Source organism: Mauremys mutica, chromosome 6 (assembly GCF_020497125.1).
Source record: "Mauremys mutica isolate MM-2020 ecotype Southern chromosome 6, ASM2049712v1, whole genome shotgun sequence".
Classification (NCBI taxonomy): Eukaryota; Metazoa; Chordata; order Testudines; family Geoemydidae; genus Mauremys; species Mauremys mutica.
This window is the reverse complement of record NC_059077.1, coordinates 86,108,754-86,131,994: the sequence shown is the minus strand read 5'-3', so window position 1 is coordinate 86,131,994 and position 23,241 is coordinate 86,108,754. Positions and strand designations below refer to the sequence as shown.

The 23,241-nt window shown below is 39.0% G+C and overlaps 1 protein-coding gene across 2 annotated transcripts in view; it reads right to left on the bottom strand.

The window, feature by feature from the left end:
• The window catches only part of AGTPBP1 (ATP/GTP binding carboxypeptidase 1), a 141,285-nt gene that overhangs the window by 71,355 nt on the left and 46,689 nt on the right, over positions 1–23,241 (bottom strand). For both annotated transcript variants that reach the window (XM_045021537.1, XM_045021536.1), the window contains 13 exons: positions 23,010–23,073; positions 22,594–22,740; positions 21,863–21,994; positions 18,445–18,538; positions 18,063–18,100; positions 13,521–13,729; positions 12,320–12,497; positions 11,200–11,291; positions 9,526–9,642; positions 5,491–6,203; positions 1,710–1,793; positions 1,351–1,437; positions 1,116–1,264 (listed from right to left, as the gene is read on the bottom strand). In XM_045021537.1, coding sequence (XP_044877472.1) covers positions 1,116–1,264; positions 1,351–1,437; positions 1,710–1,793; positions 5,491–6,203; positions 9,526–9,642; positions 11,200–11,291; positions 12,320–12,497; positions 13,521–13,729; positions 18,063–18,100; positions 18,445–18,538; positions 21,863–21,994; positions 22,594–22,740; positions 23,010–23,073 — 2,104 coding nt within the window. The remainder of the gene's footprint in view (positions 1–1,115; positions 1,265–1,350; positions 1,438–1,709; positions 1,794–5,490; positions 6,204–9,525; positions 9,643–11,199; positions 11,292–12,319; positions 12,498–13,520; positions 13,730–18,062; positions 18,101–18,444; positions 18,539–21,862; positions 21,995–22,593; positions 22,741–23,009; positions 23,074–23,241) is intronic.

The following is a 23,241-nucleotide window of genomic DNA, read 5'->3' as shown; positions in this document are numbered from 1 at the left end:
TTGTGCTTCCTCCAGGTTCAGGAAGTGAAGGCAAGATAGACAGAACATCTGTCTAGGTCTGATATTTCACTCAAGTACCGAAGGCACTGAACACAGCTGTCTGTGACCAACACTGCGGCATCACAAGAACCACAGCACCTGAAGTCTGCCTTAATAGTGCCACAGAGGTCTGCAGACCCAACTATTGGTACAGAGGCACAACAAGGCTGAAAAATGTAAAAGCTGAAAAACTAGCCCTGGATGCCCACAATGACACTGGTGAAAAAACAAACTTTAAAAAAAACTAACGAGGAAAATGCCCAAGAGCGTAAAAAAAGAAAGACTGATGAAGGAAGTGTTCTAAGGCCACTGATCCTTTGGTGGATGGAAGAAAAGAACAGTAGTGGGGACAATGCTCTTTTTTACACATTTGGATGTCAGCATGTAGTTTGGAAGAGTGTCCGCCCAACCTCGACAGACACTACTGGCTAGAAATTTCAGATATCAGATATCAATGTATGAACATTTCTAAAGTGGGGATGTAAATAAACAATTTTGAAAAGAGAACTTGAGTTGTTTCCACTTAAACCTATAGCTCATTCTGGTCTCCTACATGGACTTACTGATAACATTTAATTTCTCAGCAACATGACATTTTCCCTCACACGTAAATCCCCCAAATCCAGGAGACAAAGTTGTTTGACAATGTTTGCACCTATTTTCATTTACTAAAATATGCAAAAACTTTCAGGAAGGTCTTAATGGCTCCCAGTTTTGATCCTCTTGGCATCCATGTAGAACTCAGCTTGTCTTTTCCAGCACCTTCTGATAATAGCCCTACCACAATTTTAGGACGAGCCTGGAACAGCATTCTTATACTTCAGCTTTATTAAAAAAATAATACTTCCTTGGTTTTCCATTTGAAAAATAATTTTAAACACACACACACAGGTTCTTTTAATCGCTTATTTTACAGTTTTCTAATGACATTGTCATATGAAATATTAGGAGTTTATTTATCTCTTTATTACAAATCAATCTAGTGATCCCAGTAGGGGGGAAAGTATCCTGTTCTGACTAGTCCAGTAGGTCTCCCTACATGCTAATTTTCCATCGCTTTTGAAAAGAAGTCTTACCATAATTAAACTGACTGTTCGACTTTTCACAGTTGATGATGTTAAATCGGTAACCAATGCCTGGCCGCATTCCACTGACTTCAAAATAAAACCATTGGTGATAGTGATTGCTGTTTATATCTGAGTTCAGAATGAGATCATACTCGTTTCTGAAGATTAACAAAGAGAAATAAGTCTTCTTAAAGTAAGAAATTTGCAGTACATATGCAAAATAAGAAAATGAAAGATATCTTACTTTCTAATTTGAATAACTTTGCGCAGATTTCCAGACTCAAATTTGGAGTTGAACTTCAAAATCTCCCCCTCTTCCGGCACTGAATAACTTTAAAAGAAAGAGAAAAAAAGACCATTGTAAGTAAGTGAAATGGATCTTTGGAACTCCTTTGTTAATTCAGATTTTTGATTGGAAACTATCTAGAATAATACACTCAAGATTACAGCAAAAAAGGTACAGTATTGCCCTGATTAGGGCTACAGGCTTTACCACAGACTTCACATCTACGGTACTTTATCTTAAGCCAGAATAGTTTCCTTGAAGAAAACAAAATTGGCAATCATCAAATTGAAGATTGTTTTACCACAACTATAGCCTACCTGGGATTATCAAGGTCATACATGACTCTGTCTATAATATCATTCTGATGAATCAGTCTTTCAATATCTTGGGATATTTTTGTCCTGTAGTAAGAAGAGAGTCCTCACTTACAATACATTCTACAACAGCAATTAGAAATGGTACATACGAATTTTGTTGGTCAACCAAAGCTATAACACAAACATGCAGGGCCTGATTTTCAGTGAGGCCTCCATGTCATCCCCATGTGTGCACTTGTGGTATGTAAGAACCTGCATACACAGCTGACCAATTCTAACACTTGCATGTGCAGGGGTTGAATCTTCATGTACAAAACCCATTGGGGTTTAACTTTTATGAAATAAGTTGTTTTTATAATTATAGCAGAAGCTCAGAGTATGTGATGATCTATATTTGGTATTAGTGCTTAAATCTAGGTAACCTTTGAAAATGATTCAGTTATAAGAGTAATTTATACAAGTCCTCTGTAACTACAATTATAAGGGATTTTAGGAGCTAGGCCAATGTTTCTCAAATGCGGCCATCGTGGCCGCATGCAGCCACCAGGGGCTTTTCATGCGGCCATGAAAGCCTCCTGGGCAATGATGGGGGTGCGTGGGTTGGGGGGGGAAGAGAAGCATCGGCCCCTCTCACTCCCTCCTTGTTGCTCCTGGATGCACCACCCTGCACAATGCTGCAGGAGCAAGGTGAGTTCTTGACCCACCTTGGGGGGAGGGAGTTTGGGCGGCAGGCTCCAGTGGCAGGACTTCAGGAGCCTGGCCGTGCGGCCCCAGGCTCCGACCGCAGGACAGTGAGTACTGATACACACACACCCGGCTCCAAGACCTGTCTCCAGCTGTGTGGCAGGTGCTGGCCCCCAGTTCCAGCCGTGTGGTGGCCCCGGGCTCTAGCTACACAGACCCTGCGCCAGCTGCATGGCAACAGGCACCAACCCCCAGTTCTGTTCCCGGGCTCTGGCCACGTGGTGGTGGGAGCTAGCCCCAGGTGCCAATTCATGGCACTGACCCCTAGCTCCGGCTGTGCAGCAGTGAGCGCTGGCTACTGGCTCAAGCCATGCAGCCCCGGCTCTGGACGTCTGGCGGCAGGTACTGGCCGTGGGCGCTGACTCACAGCTCCAGCGACATGGCAGCTGGCTCCGATCCCTGGCTCTGGACACGCGACAGTGGGACTCATCACCGATCCTCATCGCCCCTGACCCCGCTGCCTCCCACTGCTCCGCATCCATCCCCCCCCATTGCCCCGGGCCCCCACCACCTCCCCTAGCCCCGCATCCATCCCACCATCGTCTCTGGCCCCTGCTGCCTCCCCTTTTGCCTCCCACCCCTTCAGGGAGAAAAGTGATATTAACTAACATGCAAGTATCACTTTTCACAGCAGACTTACTAGCTATCTCTGAAAAGTGATACTTGGATGTTTGTTAATATGAAGTATCTCTTTTCATAGCGTCCCAGGTACCTACTAAGTGTGCTGTGATATTCACAAATATCACTCCCGAAGGGGGAGGCAGCGTTATTTTTAATACTGACTCTGCCAAAAAAATCCTACAAATATACATTACAATGATTTGGGTGTGTACCTGTGCATATTTAGTTGTTTTTCCTAAAGTTAAAGACGTATTTTAGGAAAAAAAGTGTCAGTACGGCCATCAGTGAGAGTTGGTGGCTGCACTCTGAGGCCACCAAAAAATTTGTTGACAGAACCTCTGGGCTAGGCTGTGGAGTGAGTGGGTTAGTGCATTAGTCTTTCACCTCTGGAGACCTAGGTTCATCTATTAACTGGATCGCAAATGAGAATGAGTTTGGTGGTCTCAGACAAATGCCTGGTGGACATTTTACCCATATTACAAAACCACTGCATAATTGGCAGTATCTGTTCAAAGGAGGCCCTGGACTGGAAAAGTTAGAGCGTATATTGGTAGAGCTGTGTGGGGAAACTTGCACAGCAGCTGTAATAAAATAGAAGGAAGCCAATCAACTCTGTAGGGTACTGTAGTGCAGTCTGAAAGTGGGCTCAGGCTGGCAATTATCTGCACTTAAAGTAAATGTTGCTGGGGAGAGGAAAGGCCATTTCTTGTTAACTCAGGACAGTCTATCCACAAGAGTAACCAATCTTAAAAGAAATCAGAAGCCCAACAAGTACCAAGAGCGCTCCTGCCGACAAAGCCACATTCACACTGCCACTTGTACCAGCAAAACTTTTGTCTTTCGCAGGAAGGCTTTTTTAAATACCCATGAAAGACAAAAGTTTTGTCGACAACATCGCAGCGTAGACAAGCCCTTAGCCTGGTGCGAGTGTATATGAGAGACACTCACCAAAGCACACAATCCCAGTGTAATCCCTTTGTACTGAGTAGAGAGAATAGAGTTTTAGCCTACTCTGCTCTTAGAATTCCAGTCTTGGGTCCTGAACACAGACAGCGGCATGAATTTTTTCCCCAAACTTCCAACTGCCTCACAAAGCCACATCCTCTCCCCAGCAGTCTCATCTCCTATCCTACAGTAATGTCTTTACTACAAAACCCTGGAAACAAGTAGTTTCCCCTGGAGGTTTACTTTATACTAGGAGTAAAATTTTCAAAAGTACTTAATTTGCACACACACACCACAAAAAAAAAAATCAGTAGACTTAAGCTCCTAAGTCACTATGGCAGTTTTGTAAATTTTGCCCTACCCTTTAACCATACTCATTTTCAATTTGTTTTTGTAAAGCTTGAATTCCTGGAGAAACCAAGTTCACTTTTAATGTTTTCCTACAATAAATCCATCCCATTGTGGTAATGTGATCAACTGTGTTACCTGCATCCAGTGAACTTTTAGGATGCTGTACCTTATAAAATGAAGGCATTATGGTTTCTGAATGAAGTTCAGAAGGGTTCACATGAAATTCCAGTTGGTTCCTCAGGACAAGTATGAATGCACTTTAAGAACTTTCAGACTGTAAAAATATCCCCCCTCCTCACCCCAATTCCAGTACCTTAAAGTAAAACAAAGAAAATTCTCAGACTAAACTCGGGTTTACACACACCAGCCCTAGGCATAAATGCAAATATACATTCACCTGTTAAAAGCGAAAGTTATGTGTGAATTGGTTAAGGCACCAAGATAAAATAAGTACTGGAACAGAGATGCCAATTTTATCTTTAATATAAAGATTTCTCTAAGCATAAGATTACCCAGTAGTATTTTGAGGAGAGTATAAAATGCCTGAAGTACTGAAAAAAATCAGTGGAGTGTAAAAGGGGATGATGAAACTGACCATTCACATGTACACTGATTTATGTAATTGGGAGCTAAAAACTCTTCTTTCTTGCAGAAGGAAGAAGAAAGAAGTGTCAAAAGAACTGACACTATGCAAGTTCACTGTTTGTCTTTGGTTGATAACATTCCCTAATCCCAGGCTGAAATCCACAAACGTTAATCTTTTATAATTCACTGCTTAATTTTAGAAAGTTAATGTTTACTGCTTGCTTGCACCTTCATCTTATTTTCACATTAAGTTTTAAAGGCAGTATTTCTCATTTCAGAAAAACTTTTTTTGGTAGCTTAACATTCAGATAGCTTTAATTACAGAAAGTTACACCAAAAACTTCTTTCACAATAGAACTTCATTACTTTATTTACTAGTTTGTACCAGCTTGTCACTTGCCTTCAGAATAATTTTTTTAAAATGTTTTAGAGACAAAACTATAAACAAAGATGATAATTTTATACATTAAACATGAATTTCTCATTTGTACTATTCTTGCAACAATTGCTCTTTCAAAGAAATATGTCAACTCACCTCTGCACACCATAAGGTCTTTCTAAAATAGGCTCCTTAAATGGAGGTGGAATGTGACCAAAGTAATCTGGGTAAGCCACTTCTGAATATTCAGGGACAGACTTTGTGTTTTTCACAATCTCAATATAAAGATCAGGGTCATGGAGTGGCAATATATCAGGCACCTCAAGAATCACTTGCTCCCCAGATGAATGTGAGCTGGAATCATCCTCTTCCTCAGGATCAACACCCGTGAAGCACAGCTTTCCCAGCTGGACAGATCGTCCCTCAAATAGAACACTTCCGCAAGATGAAACATGCTGGCAAGGTTTATTACAAGTGAGTGAGGTAAGGCTAGTTTTGCTTTCTTTCTTCATTACGCACCCTGTTTTGTAATACTGTTCATTTTTTGAAGTATTCTGCAAAGTAATCCTGTCCAAGCCTTTCACTATTTCATAGCTTAGGCACTGGCATGACGAAAGCAGTTTCTTTTGATCACTTTGCTGCTGTAAGCTATTGTCTTTGTATCCATCTTTCTTTGGCAGATCCAAAAAGGCTGGCCTTTTATTACACTCCTCTGCTTGCAAGTGATTGCTCTCTTTCACAGTAATTCCCTTGACTGAGTGATTTGCTTCTACAGACTGCTCCTCTCCTGCCGTAGGAACAACAATCGGTCCACTTAGATTTGCATCAGATGCAAAAGGCTTTGGTTCCTTGGAGACTAAATCATAGTCCTTTACAAAGAAAGAACATGATTAGGAAACAATTTTTCATATTTTAAAAGTTTGTTTGTATTTGCTTATAAAAGGACACTTCTTTTCCATGGTTTTTAGTGGCAATAAAACAAGTATATTTTGGAATAAGGTATTCAGGATAAATATAATCCTAAAAAGTTTGCCTGTTAAGCTACAGAAACTTTGTAAAAGTTAACCTTTTCCAAATGAAAAATGCCACCACCTAAATGAGGCAATTCTTCAGTGACATCACAAAACTTTCAAGTAATTTTTTTTAAATTGTGCCATGAAATTAAAAAGGTGTGCAGCATTTAATCACATAGCATATATAATATTGCTGACATAAGAACTAGAAAGGTTCAACATCTTTGTCCTCTCATTAAAACAAACACTTTCCACTTGATCAATTTTTATCCATTTGCTTCCCAGTTTTTCCAATATTCAGATATTAAACAAGAAATAAAATGCATTTCCCTCAAGTTTTGACTGTTTCTTAGTCCCTTCCCTCATGCAGATTTAGCACTGTCCTGCTGTATGAAGTCTAAAAGGATAATAGTTAGCTCTTATATGATGCTTTTCATCTTTAGATCACCAAATGCTTTACAAAAGGTAGGTAATCATCATCATCCCTATTTTAAAGCTGGGGACAGTGAGGCAAAGAGATCAAGTAATTTGCCCAAGGTCACAGAGCAAGCCAACAGCAGAGCCAAGAAAAACATAGGTCTCCTGTCTGCCAAGCCAACAGTCAGTCAACGTCCCTAAGGAAACTATTTGTACACCTTCCTCAAAATCCCAAGAAGTACTTTTGCTATAAGAAGTCAGACAAAAAGTAGCTATGAGAAGTCATCTTACTGCAGAAAGATATTTACTGTTTCAAACATAAAAGTCTTTCATGTCATCAGATATGTGCATGTAAACAGTGGGGAAGTGCTGTGCTATTCACAGCTTCCAAGGCCTGAAGGGAGCACTGTGATCATCAAGTCTGACCTCCTACATAACACAGGCCATAGAACTTCAAACAGGACTTGTTTTGGGGAACTGGAGCATATTCTTGTAGGAAAAAAAATCCAGTCTTGATTTAGAAGTTGCCAATGACAGAGAATCCACCACAACTCTTGGTTAATTGTTCCAAATTATTAATTGGAACAGTTACTGGTAAACATGTACACCCTATTTCTGAAATTGTTTAGTTTCAACTTCCAACCATGGGATCTTGTTATAGCTTTGTCTGCTAGACTGAAGATCCCATTATCAAGTATTTGTCCCCTATGCAGGTATTGATAAGCTGATCAAGCCATCCCTTAACCTCTCTTTGTTAAACTGAATAGATTGAGCTTCTTGAATCTATCACTAGATAGAGCTATCACATTTTCCAATTCCTTCATCATTCTCGTAGCTCTTCTCTGAACCCTCTCCAATTTATCAACACCTTTCTTGAATTGTGAGCACCTGAACTGGTCATAGTATTCTAGCAGTGGTTGCACCAATGCTATATTAAAAAGGTAACAACCTCTCTAGTCCTGCTATTCATGCATCTAAGGATCACACTAGCCCTTTGGGCCACAGCACTGCACTGGGATCTCATGTTCAGCTGATTATCCACTATGACTCCGCAAGTTTTTTTTTTCCAGAGTGAGTGATTCCCAGCTTACAGTTTCCCCATCCTGTAAGTAAGGCCTATATTCTTTGTTCCTTACATTTGGCCATATTAAAACTCATATTGTTTGCTTCCATGCAGCTTGCCACACAATCCAGATTGCTCTATACCTGTGACCTGTCCTCTTCAATATTTATCCCACCCTCAATTTGTGCATCATCTGCAAACTTTCAGTGCTGATTTTATATTTTCAACAGACCAACTTTATACCAGTTTAGAAATATCAAAGTTACTATTTTATTTTTATAACACAGTAAATATTTTTTCTGATTAGTTACAGCAAGATAGACACTGATTTATAATCTTAAAACAAAACTCTTATATTGCTAGTGTCACTAGGTAAGCTGAAAAAATGATATTAGTGACTAGCTCAGTAACATAATTAAGATGCAGGCATACGGTTAAAAATGACTTAAAATGGTACTCTGGAGTTGACAAACCATTGCTTCAATTACTCCATATCAACTTTGATTGGTTTACAAATAAAAATTTGTTGCTGATTATACAAATAACTTTTATTATTCTAGTATCAGCTGTCGCGCATCACAAAATTACACACAAATGAGATGCCTGAAGTACTGTTCTATTCTGAAAATTGATCATACAAAAAAAAAAAAGACACTCGTATGTAACAGATTTTCTGTTATTTCAGAGCCTTCTTTACAATTGTGCCAAAAACTGTTTTTACTGTTTTCTCTTATTAGCACAGCTACCATAGCAAGGAGAGAGTGACCTGTATCCTATTCTTTCATGTGTATCAAAAGGATTGTTTACTAATATTTCAAATTAGTTACATCTGTGCAAAACCTTTGGAGGTGATGGATTTACAGAGGCAATGTGAAAGGGGACACGAAAGACAACTTTGAAACTATAGAGTTAAATATGGCATCCAGTTCGGCCTACAGATTTTTTATTATTAATTATTATTATTATATGTGGTATTGAACAAGAGAGGGGGAAAACTCAACCTGTGCTCCAAGTCAAGTTTATTTCAAAGGGCAAGAAGAAAATTACATTTTTATTTGTAAACCAAGTAAGTTTTTGAGACAAACATGGAATCCCATATCACCATTTTTACAATTATGCTTCAGAAGAGATCTACAGGTTCCAAACATGCTAAAGTCACTTTCATTTAATGTCATGAACACCCTCTAATAGTACCTGCTAAATCAATTGATTACTTGGAGCCTAAAGTCAATAGGGGGTCTTGTGACCATTGCCGTTTTAGCACAGCAATCATCATCCCAGCACTAAAAGCCAGCATTCATTGTTATTTAAAAGAATTAAAATATAATCTATGGTAAAATACACTATTCATTACTAAGTATACCCTGGTTTCACATGCTCATAGCATTCCATATGTGGACTCCCCCCCATCCACTTTTCTCCCCTATCTCCAATCCAAGTGTGACCAAGACACCATGAGCCTTTTTTAAAATTTCAAATGCAGACATGGGGTAGTTATTGTGTGGGAATAATTTTTTTAGCAAGTATAACTTTAAACAGCTTAACTTAGCTGTTTGGCATGTAAGCAAGACATACCCCACTGATGACTATGATCAAGTTTGAAAAGGAGAGGTTGGAAGTTAACAGAGTTATGAACAGTTAAAAACAGAGCATTCAAGACATGCAGAACAACCATTCATTAAATCTAACATGCTTTACCTTAAAGTTATCTGATAGTTCTGGGAAAAATTGTTCATACATTTTTAGTTCTTCTACAGGTCGTCCCAATTCTTGCCTTGGTTTCAGTTTATTAATATCAGTCTCTATATCATCGTTCTGCAAGAGCAACAGAAAAAGTTAACTACACGAGTATTATAAATGAACTTCTCAGCTAAATTTCAAAAAAGTGCTTCAATCTAAAAACAGTTATATACTAAGCACTAATACTTTACATAAACCAGACACTAGCATACCAATCTGATTTGTCTGCAGAAAACCTTGGACATATCACCACATGTATGTCACAAATTTTCCTGCCTGTATGCAAATGTATTATGCACAGATCTCGTAAAACATCCGTGTGTAATATATTTCTCAGATGAAGTCATCCAAAATGAGTACAAAGTTATGTGGGCTGCGGATTGGGATAGAGATTGTGATGGGGGAAACTAATAAGTTGAGTGCAGATGGGATATAAAATCATTTAACTGCTTACTCCCCTGCTTTAACAACTTGCATTAGTTTGGTTTACGGCCTACTCTTTAAAAAAAAAAGAAAACCCCACCCACCAAAACACCACTTATCTCAAAGTTAAGTAAGGTTTTGATGTACAAATTTCCCAGCTTTAATAAGTATGTTTCAACTCTTGTAGTTATTCACACGGACACTATCAGTATTGATGCATATTCTACCCTGTGTAACGACTCATGCAGAGCCCTGATACCTCAACATGCTCTTCCCTCTCCACCATCCCACTTCTTGTACTGGCCCTAAAGAACTGCATTTCTCCTGCATGTCCCGCTGTATTGCCCCATTGCAACCTAATGTAGCCCAGACTTCACTCCTGCTGTTCCCTCTTTCCATTCCATAACACCCCTGCCCCTTACCACAACTTCACCTTCCTACAACAACATTTGGCTTTTAAACACTGATAATCTGTTTATCAGTATCCATTTTATGGATGTTAGGCAGAGGGGCTGCAAGAGAAAGGGCTCTGGCTGAGATGACGGAGCAGCAGGATTGCATAAGAGGTATGGGGGAAATCCTAAAGGATGGTCACATGGAGGTTGATGTGGGAAAAGTGGGGCTTGATATTGGAAGGCGGGAAACTTCACTCCAACAAAAAGCATGCATGTTTAATTTGAAAAAGGTCAAATGTGGCCCAGGGCCAAAGTTACTATCTGAAAGTATGTGCATGCATATGTACAGTTCGTGGGGACTGTGGTTGTTTAGGGAATCCAAAAAGTGCAGACGGCAGAGCAATACTTCAGAGGGAACATTTTAAATGTTTCTGCTATAAACTGCATGTAAATTCAATTGGCCTCTGAAGAGTCAATATGCCAACATCTGGAGATATTAAATCACTGATGTGTGAAACCGAGATACTTTAGACCTACCCTAGGTAGGAATCTTGGATCTTAACTATAGAAGATGTTTTTTTTCCAAGAGGACATAAGGGAAGACATCCAACTTCCATTCATTTTCAATGGACTTTCAGCAATTATCTCAATGCCCATCTCCATTACGCCCCTTTGGAAATCCCAGCTGGACTCACTACAGATATCGCCTTAATACGTGAACACAGTTATGGGTATGGCAAAAGTGAACCTTTGAAGTAATGTAAAATATATTAATGGTATAAATCTGGTCCCTCTGATTGGGTCTAGTACTAACCTTAAAGAGGTGGTCCTTGTCATCTTCATTTTCAATTTCACTTTCTGTTTCGATGTCATCATTGTCATCACTTTCATCTACTACGTCATCCACTATGATATAAAATGCTCTATAAGTAAGGCAGATGTAGATTTTCTACAACATGCACATTCCAGAAAAAAAATGTAATGTGTAAAACTTTCACTCACCAACTGAAATCTGTCAATACTACACATGTTTCACAGAAGTTTAATTTGTGAACGCTAAACATTACCAGATGTATCAGAAACAGAAGGCTCAGCTGGCAATACTGCAGAACCATCTATTACATTTCTGTCCAGTAAGAATACTTAAACTGTTTTTCCACTTTTTAAAAAAATATATTCACATAGAAAACGTTTTCTAACATACGGACTGAAGACACTTCGGACTGGACCTTCTCTGCTCAGCATGTGACCACCTCTTCCAAACAGGGCTGGGAAATTTAAGTTTCCTTTCTGGACACTTTGCACTGCTAGATTTTGGACTGGATCCAGTAGTATGAAGGAAAGGACTTAATGTTTTTAAATTATTCAAATGGAAAATAAGCTAAGGTAAGCACATTAAACTGTTGCATGATACAATTCAGAGACACTGGGCTAAATTTGCTGCTGGTACGAGTGGGCATACTCCAGTGGCTTCAGTGCCTATGTATTCAGTTACACTATTGGTGAATTTGGCTTATTACGGATCACAGAAAATACTCTAAAAATTCAAATGGATTTTGTGCAGGAATTTTGCAGATTTTTGGAAAAGATCATTTAGGCACTCATTCTGTTGATGGGTTCCTTAATGAATGCAATATTAGTGCCTATTTGGACAATTGGAAGAAAGTAAATTCAGCCCATGACAACAATTTTGTCTGCATGTATGTGGCTAGCTAACCTGCACGTATATAGTATAGGAGACAGAATTTCACACTTGGCTCCAAAACCACAGACCTGTCACTGAGCTAAAGGAGAATCTATATTAATTCACTCTCCCCAGTGAGCCCATGCTCTCGAGGACTAGATAATCACAAACAGATGTGCAAGTCTGATCAATCTAGCAGAGGAGTGTTAAATATATATACAAAAGCCAACCTATTACAATCTGACCATACCTTCAGGAGGCAAACTGTACAGCTGAGCCACAGGACCACTAATAGGGATAACTGGTAGTTGGAAATGAAAAACACTTTTAATAGTTGGTAGTGGAAGACGGTTTTTAGGAAAACATTTTCTCATTACAAGACTTGATGTGTTGACTAGAGGATCAAGAGTTCTCACAGCAAGGCAATCCTGTTACAAAAAAGAAAGAATGAAAACAATGGAATGCAAACTGTTTTTAGAAACACAGCATTGCATGTAGAGCATACAAAAAAGACTAGAATATTTTAGATTATATTGTCACTGAAAAACTCCAGTACAACATGAATTTAATATAAAAATAGTTATACTAAGTTTTTAAGACAGCTTGAATAAATGGAATATAAAAGAAACTTTGCCTACTCCATTTGACTGAAACCTGTAGATCCTCCTCCAACTCTGCTATACCTTTATCATTTGGAAGAGTATTCTCTTTGGAGCTCAAAGTCTCTCAATTGGTAGCCTAAATTACTGCCAAATAGTATAAAACACTTCCATCACATTGCCTCTCTCCAGCTTTAGCCAAGGCAAAGAATGAGACCAAGCACAGAAGTTAAATTAATTCTTGTAGCAGGACAGAGCGCTACCACCACATAGAACAGGACCTTGACAATGATGCACTACCTTAGTATACAATTTCTGCTTTATACCTTAGGATGTAAAGCAGAAGACATAGGGAGACTTTAAGCATTCAACTAGAAATGGAAAGCAATAAAATCCCCTATCAATTCACATAACTGGTGGAGTACCAGCCTTGACAGCTGTAATTCAGCACAGGAAATTCGTTAATGCCCTTCCCAATAATAATGAAGCAATGTACTAGATGTTCTGTTGCATGAGAAACATTTCTTTTGTGGGGCAGGGTGTCAAAACACTTAACCAATGAAGGTTTTGATTAGCTAAACATTTACAAGTGTTTTATATATGGTTATACACTGATGTAAAAAAGCCAAATACACTTTTACCACGGAACAGTAGTTTACAATTTACACTGTAACAATTCAATGGTGAAAAGGAATTTAACTGTTTTGTACTTTTGATCTTAGAAGTTAGCAATTATTTTCTACAAGACAACTACTGTGAGTCATGCGACCATTTATAAAAGCATACCCATAATAATAGCATACAGAAAAAATCTTCATGTGCAATCATAGCAAAAAAAGAAATTAAACTCACTTGGGAAGTGTTGTAAAGAATTTTCATCCCATTGGCATCAATAAACGCTTTCCTTCCCAACTTGATATTTGTAACACTTTTAATGCACTGTAAGATTCCTTTACGGATCAGTATGTGTCTGTGTCGATTATCATGACGGTGCCAATCTACATAACTTGTTAAAAGCACATGGACATATCCTCTGTCTACTGCTCTCCTGGCATTCGTTTCTTAAGAAAAGAAATTAAAGATTGATAAAACATATAACAACCCAGCTCTTGTTTTCACTAATCATAATCATTAGTTGTAAATATTACTAGCTTTAAACTTGATCTAAAAGTAACTTCACTTGTGATCCATTTTATCGAATCATTATGGTGACAACCACTCCAGTCATCTTTAGTACAGTTTCCCTTTCTTCCACTGAAGTACATAAGGCAAGTTCCAGAAAGTAAGTTTCTACATTTTCTAGACATACCTGTGCATGCTTTGCTACTGCTTTCTATATCAAGACACAAAGCCTGTAACTAAGTCATTCTAAAACACATACTTCAGTTGGCTGAAAAAACTGTATTCACTCATATTTGACTTGCTTCTCTATTGTAATTGAACAGAATATGTAAATAAGGATCAAATTTCCTAGAGGTTTTAAGCCTTGCAATTTATTTAAACTGATGTAATGGTGACAGGCAGCACTACAATAGGTATTTGGGACCAATGTTTCCTTTTTAACTTAATTTTTCCAAGAGTTTATAATTTTTTATTAATATTTGTTCCAAGATAACATTTGGTGGGAAAAAAATAACTTTAGCCTATTTAAAATTTTTATTAAAACCCCAGTTCAAAAATAAATTGGATAGCAAGCTAAATGTGTACAAAAAATATTTTCTGGATTGTAGAGATCATAAATTATTTATTTTATAAAACAGACATTGGCAAGCAGTAAATGTGGATGTGCTACTTTTAAATTATAATTTATTTTGAATAACAATTACACTATTTCATAAGTATTTTTGCTATGAATATAATATATTTCTGTGACTGATACTCCAGGTCAACTCCCATACAGAAATTCTATTTATGGTTTACATTTAACAATAGAACAGGCTTAGAAAACACTACTTGTCTAAAGACTGATTGCAGTGATAAATATCAACTTTTGTTTGCATCATTCCTCAAACTTGACTCTGCATTTAACTTCCCTAGTTTCTTCTTAAGATTCTACTTTACTAGTTAAGAGGCACAAGTCAGCAAAACCAGTAAATCAATCACATAAAAGGTGTGTACACATGCCTACTATACATTTACCTCACCTATAAAATGTAAGGAAGAGGCTACAGACTCTTTTTCTGTTGCTCACACTGATATTATGAGCTCAAACCTCAACATTTTCAAACATACCAAAATCATTGAACTTCAGTCAAAAACTAGTTCCCTGATTAGATAGAAATTTTAAAGTTCAAGTTTTTCAGCTGAATACGTAATAGATTGGTGGCCAGGATACAGTAATACAGAAGTGGAAGAATATAAATGATTAAAAAATTATTTCAACCAAAAAGGAAAAAATTTTCAGCAAGATACCAGGACTTTTATTTCCCTAGCTACAGTTCCATTTTAGAGCTGTCACCAAATAACACTTACTTCACACTTACCCAAGACCTATTTAATTAGACAGACAGACTATGGGAAGACACTATATACTTTGGTGCCATCTCCTAGAAACCCGATTGACACAGATGGCAGTCAGGGCTGGGGAAAGTGTCATGGACTCCCACTATTGTGAGGTTGAGGGGAAAACTGAGTGTTATAACGCACAGTTCTGCAATCAAAACTAGAGAGATTTTTACAGAATCACTAGTTTAAGATTTAGCAGGGCACTTCTATTTTCTTTTACATTTAAAATCTTCATTTTATAAATGAAACTCTTCACATATTATGCATTTCTGGTGCACAGTTACATGCCACAGGAATGCAGAGAAACAAAATCCTAAAGGCCAGCACCTTCAGGACACGAGAAACACTTATCTCAAAATGAACACAAGCAGAATCTCAGTTTACATAACAGAATATCAGAAATTTAGGACTCGATAGGTGACGAGTCAGTCTTGTGTCAGTGCAGGGGAGTAAAGTATTATCTAGACCGTTCCCGACAAGTGTTTGTCTAACCTGTTCTTAAAAACCTCCAAAGATAGAGATTTCACAACCTCATAGGTAACTGGATCTACTGCTTAACTACCCTTACAATTAGGAAGCTTTTCTTAATGCTTAGCCTAAATCTCTCTTGCTGTTCAGTCCTCAGTGAATAAGAAGAAAAATGTATCACCCTTCTCTTCATAAAAATCTTTACATACTTGAAAAACTTATGACCCCCTTCAGTATTCTCTTCTCCAGACTAAATAAACCCATTTTTCCCCAATATTTCATCATAGGACATATTTTCTAAACCTTTATTCATTTTTGCTGCTCCCCTCTGAACTTTCTCCAATTTGTCCACATCTTTCCTGAAGTATGGTGCCCAGAACTAAACACAGTTGCACCGTTGTGGCCTTATTAGTGCTGAGTAGAGTGGAAGAATTATTTCGAGTGTCTTATTACAACATCCCTACTAATACAACCCAGAATGATGTTCACTTTTTTGCAGCAGTATTACACTGCTGACTCATATTTAGTTTGTGATCCACTATAACCCTCAGTTCCTTTTCCGCAGTACTCCTTCTTAGGCAGTCATTTCTCATTTTGTATTTGTGCGATCGATTATTCCTTCTTAAGTGTAGTACTTTGCATCTGTCCTGACTGAAGTTCATTCTATTTATTTCAGACCATTTCTCCAGTTTGTCCAGATCATTCTGAATTCTACTCCTGTCCTCCAGGGTGCTTGTAACCCCCACTTTCCCCAACCCACAAACTTTAAATGTGCTCTATGCCACTATCCAAAATTATTTATGAAGATATTAAATTGAACTAGACTCAGGACAGATCCCTGAAGGACCCCTCTTGATATGCCCTTCCAGCTTGACTGTGAAATATTGGCAACTGGCTGAAAAACCTCTCTTAGAGAGTAGTTACGCATCCACCTTGTAGTAAGTTCATCTAGCCCATATTTCCCTAGTATGCTTATAAGAAGGCTGTGGGAAATATTAAAAGCCTTACTAAAGTTGAGATATATCATATCTGCTTCCCCCCCATCCACAAGAAGGATATTAGGTTGGTTTGACATGATTTGTTCTGGACAAATCTCAGTTTCTTAATTCTCCATAAATCTCAGCTTTGACTTTGTTGCAGCAGACCAACATTATTCTGAAATAATATTTGCTTCCATTGGCATTCTCTTAGGGATGAATCCTAAAAACTACTTACTACTACACAGTCCTGAGAGTCACAGAGGCAGGTTGTGTACTAATCTGATCAAACGTGAGGATAGCTAGCGCAGTACAAAATGGGGCAGAGTCCTTATGCAAATGAGCTTCCAGTCAAACCCCTGAAGGTGTTCTCCATAAGCCCTGACCGCCCCTTAATGCCTACCCAATCTACTGAAGTTCTACGACTACCATAACTTGCATACAGTTCTTGTGAGGGAAGAGGATCATGACCCTTAACCAGCAGTGCAAGTAGGGCAGCACAGTCAGGAACACCGTACCAGCAAGATATTTATAGCTGGTACGGCATACCGGAAAGAGGAGCAGCAGAACATGGGGCTGCTCAGCTCCTCCAGCACAGCTGTACCATCCCCAGTCCTTCCACGCAGGGTCTCCTCCATCTGTACAGCAGCCCCACCAGAGGACCGGGCTGGGGGCAGTACAGCCGTGCCAGAGGAGCTGTGGGCATGGAGCCACCCAGTGGCCCTACGTTCTGCTCCTTTCGCCACTGCGGTTCCGAAGGGTAAGGGGGGTGGATCATGGGGAGGGGACAGGGAGCGTGTGGGGGCCCCGGGCTGGGGAGGAGTCACGTGGAGGGTCGCTTGAGGACATCACATGTCCCCCACCCCCGTACCGGTAAAAAATGAATTCCACTTGCACCACTGCCCATAACATACCTGAAGAGTCAGTGGGGGCAGAATTTGTCATCACTCTCCTCTCGTGCTCAGCTGTCATTGGAGAAGGATGGGCCCTGTCACTTCCCTATAGCTGCACGTTAGAGCTATCAGCAAAAGGATACATACTCTAGACCCCAAGACCTATTTAGTGACAGCCTGACTATGACGGAGACTACATTGGTGCCATCCCCCAGCACCCTCACTGACACACATGGCAATCAGGGCTGGGAGAAAAGGGTCATAGACTCTACTGTTGAGGGGCATGGTTGAGTATCTGTAAAAAGGCTTCTTCCACTTCTCAGGATCCAAGTCAGTCTCTGCCTAAGTCAGGTAGTCTCTGTGCTGCATAACTGGATAAAGAGTTACTATGTATTATACATGTGGCAGTAACGAACAAAACATATTAATGATGAATTTCGGCTTAAATTATACATTTCCCGGCTTCTCTTGGTTTCAGCCAGACTCTTAATATTATTTTAATCTAGTTTTTATATTTTAGTCAAAATAGTTTCTAGTAGTGAAACACTTACTTGATTTTAGCAATGCAGCAAGTGTGTCTAAAGCAACCCTGTCAACATAAAAAGAAGAGAAAAACAAATTAGTAAATTTAATCTACAACACGGTAAAGCCATACAATTTTTTTTTTAAACAGGTGACTGATATATGAGAAAGGGGCGCAAAGGTAAAAGGCTATAATGACTATAAACACAAATTTTAAGATTTTGCTATATGGCTCTGGACAGGCCCTAACAGAATCTTGGGTTTGTTGTGGGTGGAAAGAGGTGTTCTCCCCTTGTCATTTAACTGTCAAATACTAGTAAAGATTTGATTTAAAAAAATATTTTCATCAACAAATAAGTTTGAAAAGCATCTTCAATTTTTGAATATAGTATGTTAAAAACTTTTACTCACTTCATAAGGCCAGTATTCTTTTTACTAAAAGGGCCAATGATCTTGAACATCAGTTCCACGACTCCATTTTTCCCCAAGGATACTGCATTTACAGCTGAAAGGAGTAAAAATTAAAAACAGATTTTGTGAAATAATGTATGTATGAAGATTAGAATAATCTTGAAAATATTGATTTGCTGAAATCAAAATCAAGCAGAGGGAATTTACAAGTTGAATTTAGATAATATGCACTATTGTGCTTAAACCATGGAACAAAAATGACAAAACAGCATCTTACTAATTCTTACTTCACGAATCCACCATTCCACATTACTCCTCAGCAACCATTTAATATGAGTACTCTAGTGAAGTTTCATATTATTGTTTTTACATATTATATTACTGAGCCTTTACTAATATGCTTTAAAGTTAACTATACTTGTTGAAAAAAGTGAAGATACTGCATCACAAAATGTTTCACTTTATGGTTTGTTCATTTACTGATTCTCAGAATTCAGGAATCTGCAATGAGTTTCCCAGTGAGTGCTAATTAGCAAGGGTCTACTGTAGCTGTGCTATTGAAGTGTATCACAAAGATGGATAGCTGGTTGTGTGTCTGAATGGACTCAGTAGGAAGTCTGGTATCAAGCACTGCACAGCCTATTATTTCAGAAAAGCAGGCACTTGCTAATGTGCCGTTCACTTTAAAGAGGCAGCACAATCGTTGCAGGAAGGTGCAGGACTGTGGATATTACAGAAGGAAATATACGTTAGTGTTGGCAGAAATCTGCTATTGTACATGCACACTGAAGTCTCTAGTGGTTTCTATTTGAGGTCAATAAGAACTAATGGAAATTATTTACAATGTACACTTTGTTTCCCCCTCCTTTATTAAGATGTACAGCAAGGAGGTTTTTCTCCCTTAGAATGTATATTTTGTCAAGAAGAGGATCGTTTCTAAAATTTACAGAAGAAAATGTATCAAGCATCGATGATTAGAGGGTGTCCTTCAGCATCAGGATGAAAAGGTACACTAGTCGCTGTCTGAAATAAGTGCCTGTAGTATTATTTCTATTGCGGTACCATCTAGAGACTCCAATCAGGATTGGGATCCCACTGTGCTAGCATTGTACAAACATGTCTATGTCTTCCTATAGGAGCTTGCAATGAGAGACCATAATCTAGCTGTAAGGGGGTAATTAAAAAAAAAAAAGTGTGTGTGGGGGGGCCTGGCTCTGGATATACACAGGATGGCTACTTAGGAAGTCTGAAATGTTCAAAAACCAGCAGCACCAGCAGTGATGTACGTGTTCCCCCTCTGTGCTATTGGCATCTGTTATGCAACTTTTTGGGGAAATAGTGTGAATAGAATTTGCCCTGGTGAATTTTTTCAATATACAGACTCTACATGGAGACATTTCTGTCCCAACAACATTGTTTTCCCAACAAACTGGTCAAGCACAACCACGTGGTTATAGGACTGTGTAACTTTCTTAACAATTTTCATTCCACCTGAGACCTTCTCAAAGCGATCCATACTGGATCTTTCAAAAGAAAAAAAAAGTCAGTGGATCCATTCACAACAGAAAGTTTCTGGCTGTTAGGAACTGAAACTTCCTTGATCAAATCAGTTCCACGCCCTTCAGTTGCAGCAAACTGCTTGCAAAGACTACCCTGAAAATTTTTTCTTCAGGAATCTTTGTAAGCACCAGTTTATCTTTACCTTGTGTTCCACAGAAGTACTGCTCTGCTGAGCCACTACAAACTCCCGAGTTTTACTTACATCCGGAATCACCTTTGGCTCATCAGGCGGACTCCTACACACTCCCCTTTCAGGCAAACTGCTTTGATTGGGCACTTACTTTGTTCTGTCTGTTATTACTTGAAACCACTTAAATCCTATTTTTTATACTTACTACAATCACTTTTGCTTATAAATTAACTCAGAGTAAGTAATTAATACCCAGGGAGCAAACAGCTGTGCATCTCTCTCTATCAGTGTTATAGAGTGCGGACAATTTATGAGTTTACCCTGTATAAGCTTTATACAGAGTAAAATGGATTCATCTGGGGTTTAGGCTCCCAGAAAGACTAAATACTGGGTGCTGGGAAAGTTCCTGTTAACTGAGAAGCCCCTGGGCTAAGTGAATCTTAGTTTCTGTGAACTGAAGGGAGGCATGGCCCAACCTCTTGGTCTGTGCTGTAGCTAACCGGTGTGTCTAGCTCAGCAAGATGGGAGTGGAGGGAAGCCTTCTCTGGCAGGGGGTTTGTTCTCAGTGCTATCCCAGCACATCTAGTAACAGTCTTGATGGATTTCAGAGTAGCAGCCGTGTTAGTCTGTATCCGCAAAAAAAACAGGAGTACTTGTGGCACCTTAAAGACTAACAAATTTATTTTAGCATGAACTTTAGCTCACGAAAGCTCAGTCTTGATGGAGTTACTGTGACTCAACTCGTCACAGTAACGAGTAAGGGACTGGCACTGATGCAGTGCCCTAGGCGAAAGTCAGCAAAGCCAACAGTACCACGAATGGTGGACATACTGAAGTAGACACTGATGGCGTCTGGTGCTGTTGCTTGCTCAGTGCAGAGGGTGATGCATGCCTGGGTACCAACAGCTGGACTGAACTGAACTGTACCAGTCCCCAGTGTCTATGCTTGCCTGCCGAAGTGGGACTCCCCCAAGCAATGGGGGAAGAGATAGCTCAGTGGTTTAAGCATTGGCCTACTAACCCCAGGGTTGTGAGTTCAATCCTTGAGGGGGCCACTTAGGGATCTGGGGCAAAATCAGTACTTGGTCCTGCTAGTGAAGGCAGGGGGCTGGACTTGATGACCTTTCAGGGTCCCTTCCAGTTCTATGAGATACGTATATCTCCTTATAAATGGACACACAGAGGGGTGGTCACTCACAGCTATAGCCTCTCAGCAGAAGAGGCAACATTTGAAACCTGGCAAGCCAGGCATGCCCTGTCAGGAAAATAGTAAGTCTCTCCCAGGGAAAGAGGAGTCAAACAATCCTTTCACTCATTATCTAACTATACTGACAACTATAAAAAACTATTTTAACCTCTACTGAAGCATTAGAAAAGCTTAAGACTGCCACACTAAGGCTCCATCTCAGGCTGAAGCGGGTGAAAAGGACTGTATGGGGGTGGTTGTTCACCCACACACCCCCATACAGTCTCGGTATCCAGCACGTGCAGGGGGCAAACAGACACTGCTAACTGCAAATCTCCGATCAAGGGCTCGAGAGGCACACGGGCACCTGAAGTGAAGCACACATGGGGACACCACTTAAAAGTAGTAAAAAGTCTTCAGAAAATAGCAGTCATTGTAATCATATAATATTAAACAAATTTAATTCTCCATTTTAAACACTGTCAAATACTTTACCCAGCACTGTATAGAAAAGAGACAAAAGAATGCTTTGCAATACTTACAGTTGGTTGAGTATACTCTTAGTACTTGAAGACATGGCAGGATTAACCTGTGGTTCTGCAAATTCTGTTTCACCAAATTCAGAGAGATGTTTAGAGTGCCACTGATTCTAGCTTTTACTCCAAATTTTTTATCTGTAACAAACAGAACAGAATCAAAACCAAAGAAAAATCACTGAATTTGATTTTGAAGCTAAATTATTCTACTTCTGTAACTAAATAAGCTTAATTCAAAAAGTGACAAAAAAGATATTTCTACATCTCTACCCCTCTCCTCTGCATAATGGACTCCATTTCACCATTCCCTTCATTTCCTTCTTCCATTCTTGTCTGTATGCATGCCTTCATCCACTAACGTTGAGTACACTGGTGCCCATCTTGAAAGGTTCAACACCTCCAAAATCAGGCTCCTAAAACCAGGCCCTAAATATCAAGTTGGGCACTCAAAATTTGAGGTATCCTAAATTAGTCAACACTTCCAAAAATGTATTCTTGATCTCTCTCTGTTTATCCAACTGTAAATGGATAAGATGTGACAGGTGTGTAGTCATTTTAAGAGCCTTCCAGTAGTGCATTAAGCAACTACTACAGTGATGAGCACTGTTATAATGTAGACTAGAACAGATAGAGTTACCTAGTATCTATGATGAAACAATCTTTTAAAAGTTCCATGACATCACCACATGAAGGATATTACACATGGATAAAGTATTAATTGTTATAATTATGATTACCTTTTGGACCAATTTTTGCAAGAAGGGAATGAAGCTGCACCATTAACTCCTCATTGGGTGGGGAGTCTTTGCTGGCACTCAAAAGTAATTGCAACAAGATCTGCGTCCCTCCTTTAGAAACTAAGGCACTTGCTTTCCGACCACCACCTTGAAATTAAAAATAGAAATATCAGAAGTAGTCAAAAAATATTAAGATACCTTGCTATTTAGTCTTTTCTTCATATCCATTTGCAATGCACCAAGCAATGTTGGCACTATTCAACTTTTATAGACATGCATAAACTAGACTTTTGATCACTTTTAATCTCAAAAAAATAAAATTATGTAAATCAGCTATTTCTTAAATGCCTTGAAAAAATATATAACAATTTGCACAAAGTACGCATAAAAAATTGCCACTTGATTAAAAAACTTACCAACTGACACCAATTCAATGAGGATATTTAATATATTTAGAGTAGTCTGAAGATCTCTTGTATTCTGAAATTAAATAATATTCTTTTAGTTTTGGTAACAAATACGGCATACTGGACGCAGATATAGCCTTGCTTAATTTGTAACAGTATTAGGTTTTGTTTCAAGACTTATAAATGGGAGTACCTTATTACATTTATTTTCCACAGCCACACATGTCCTTCCTTCCAAGCT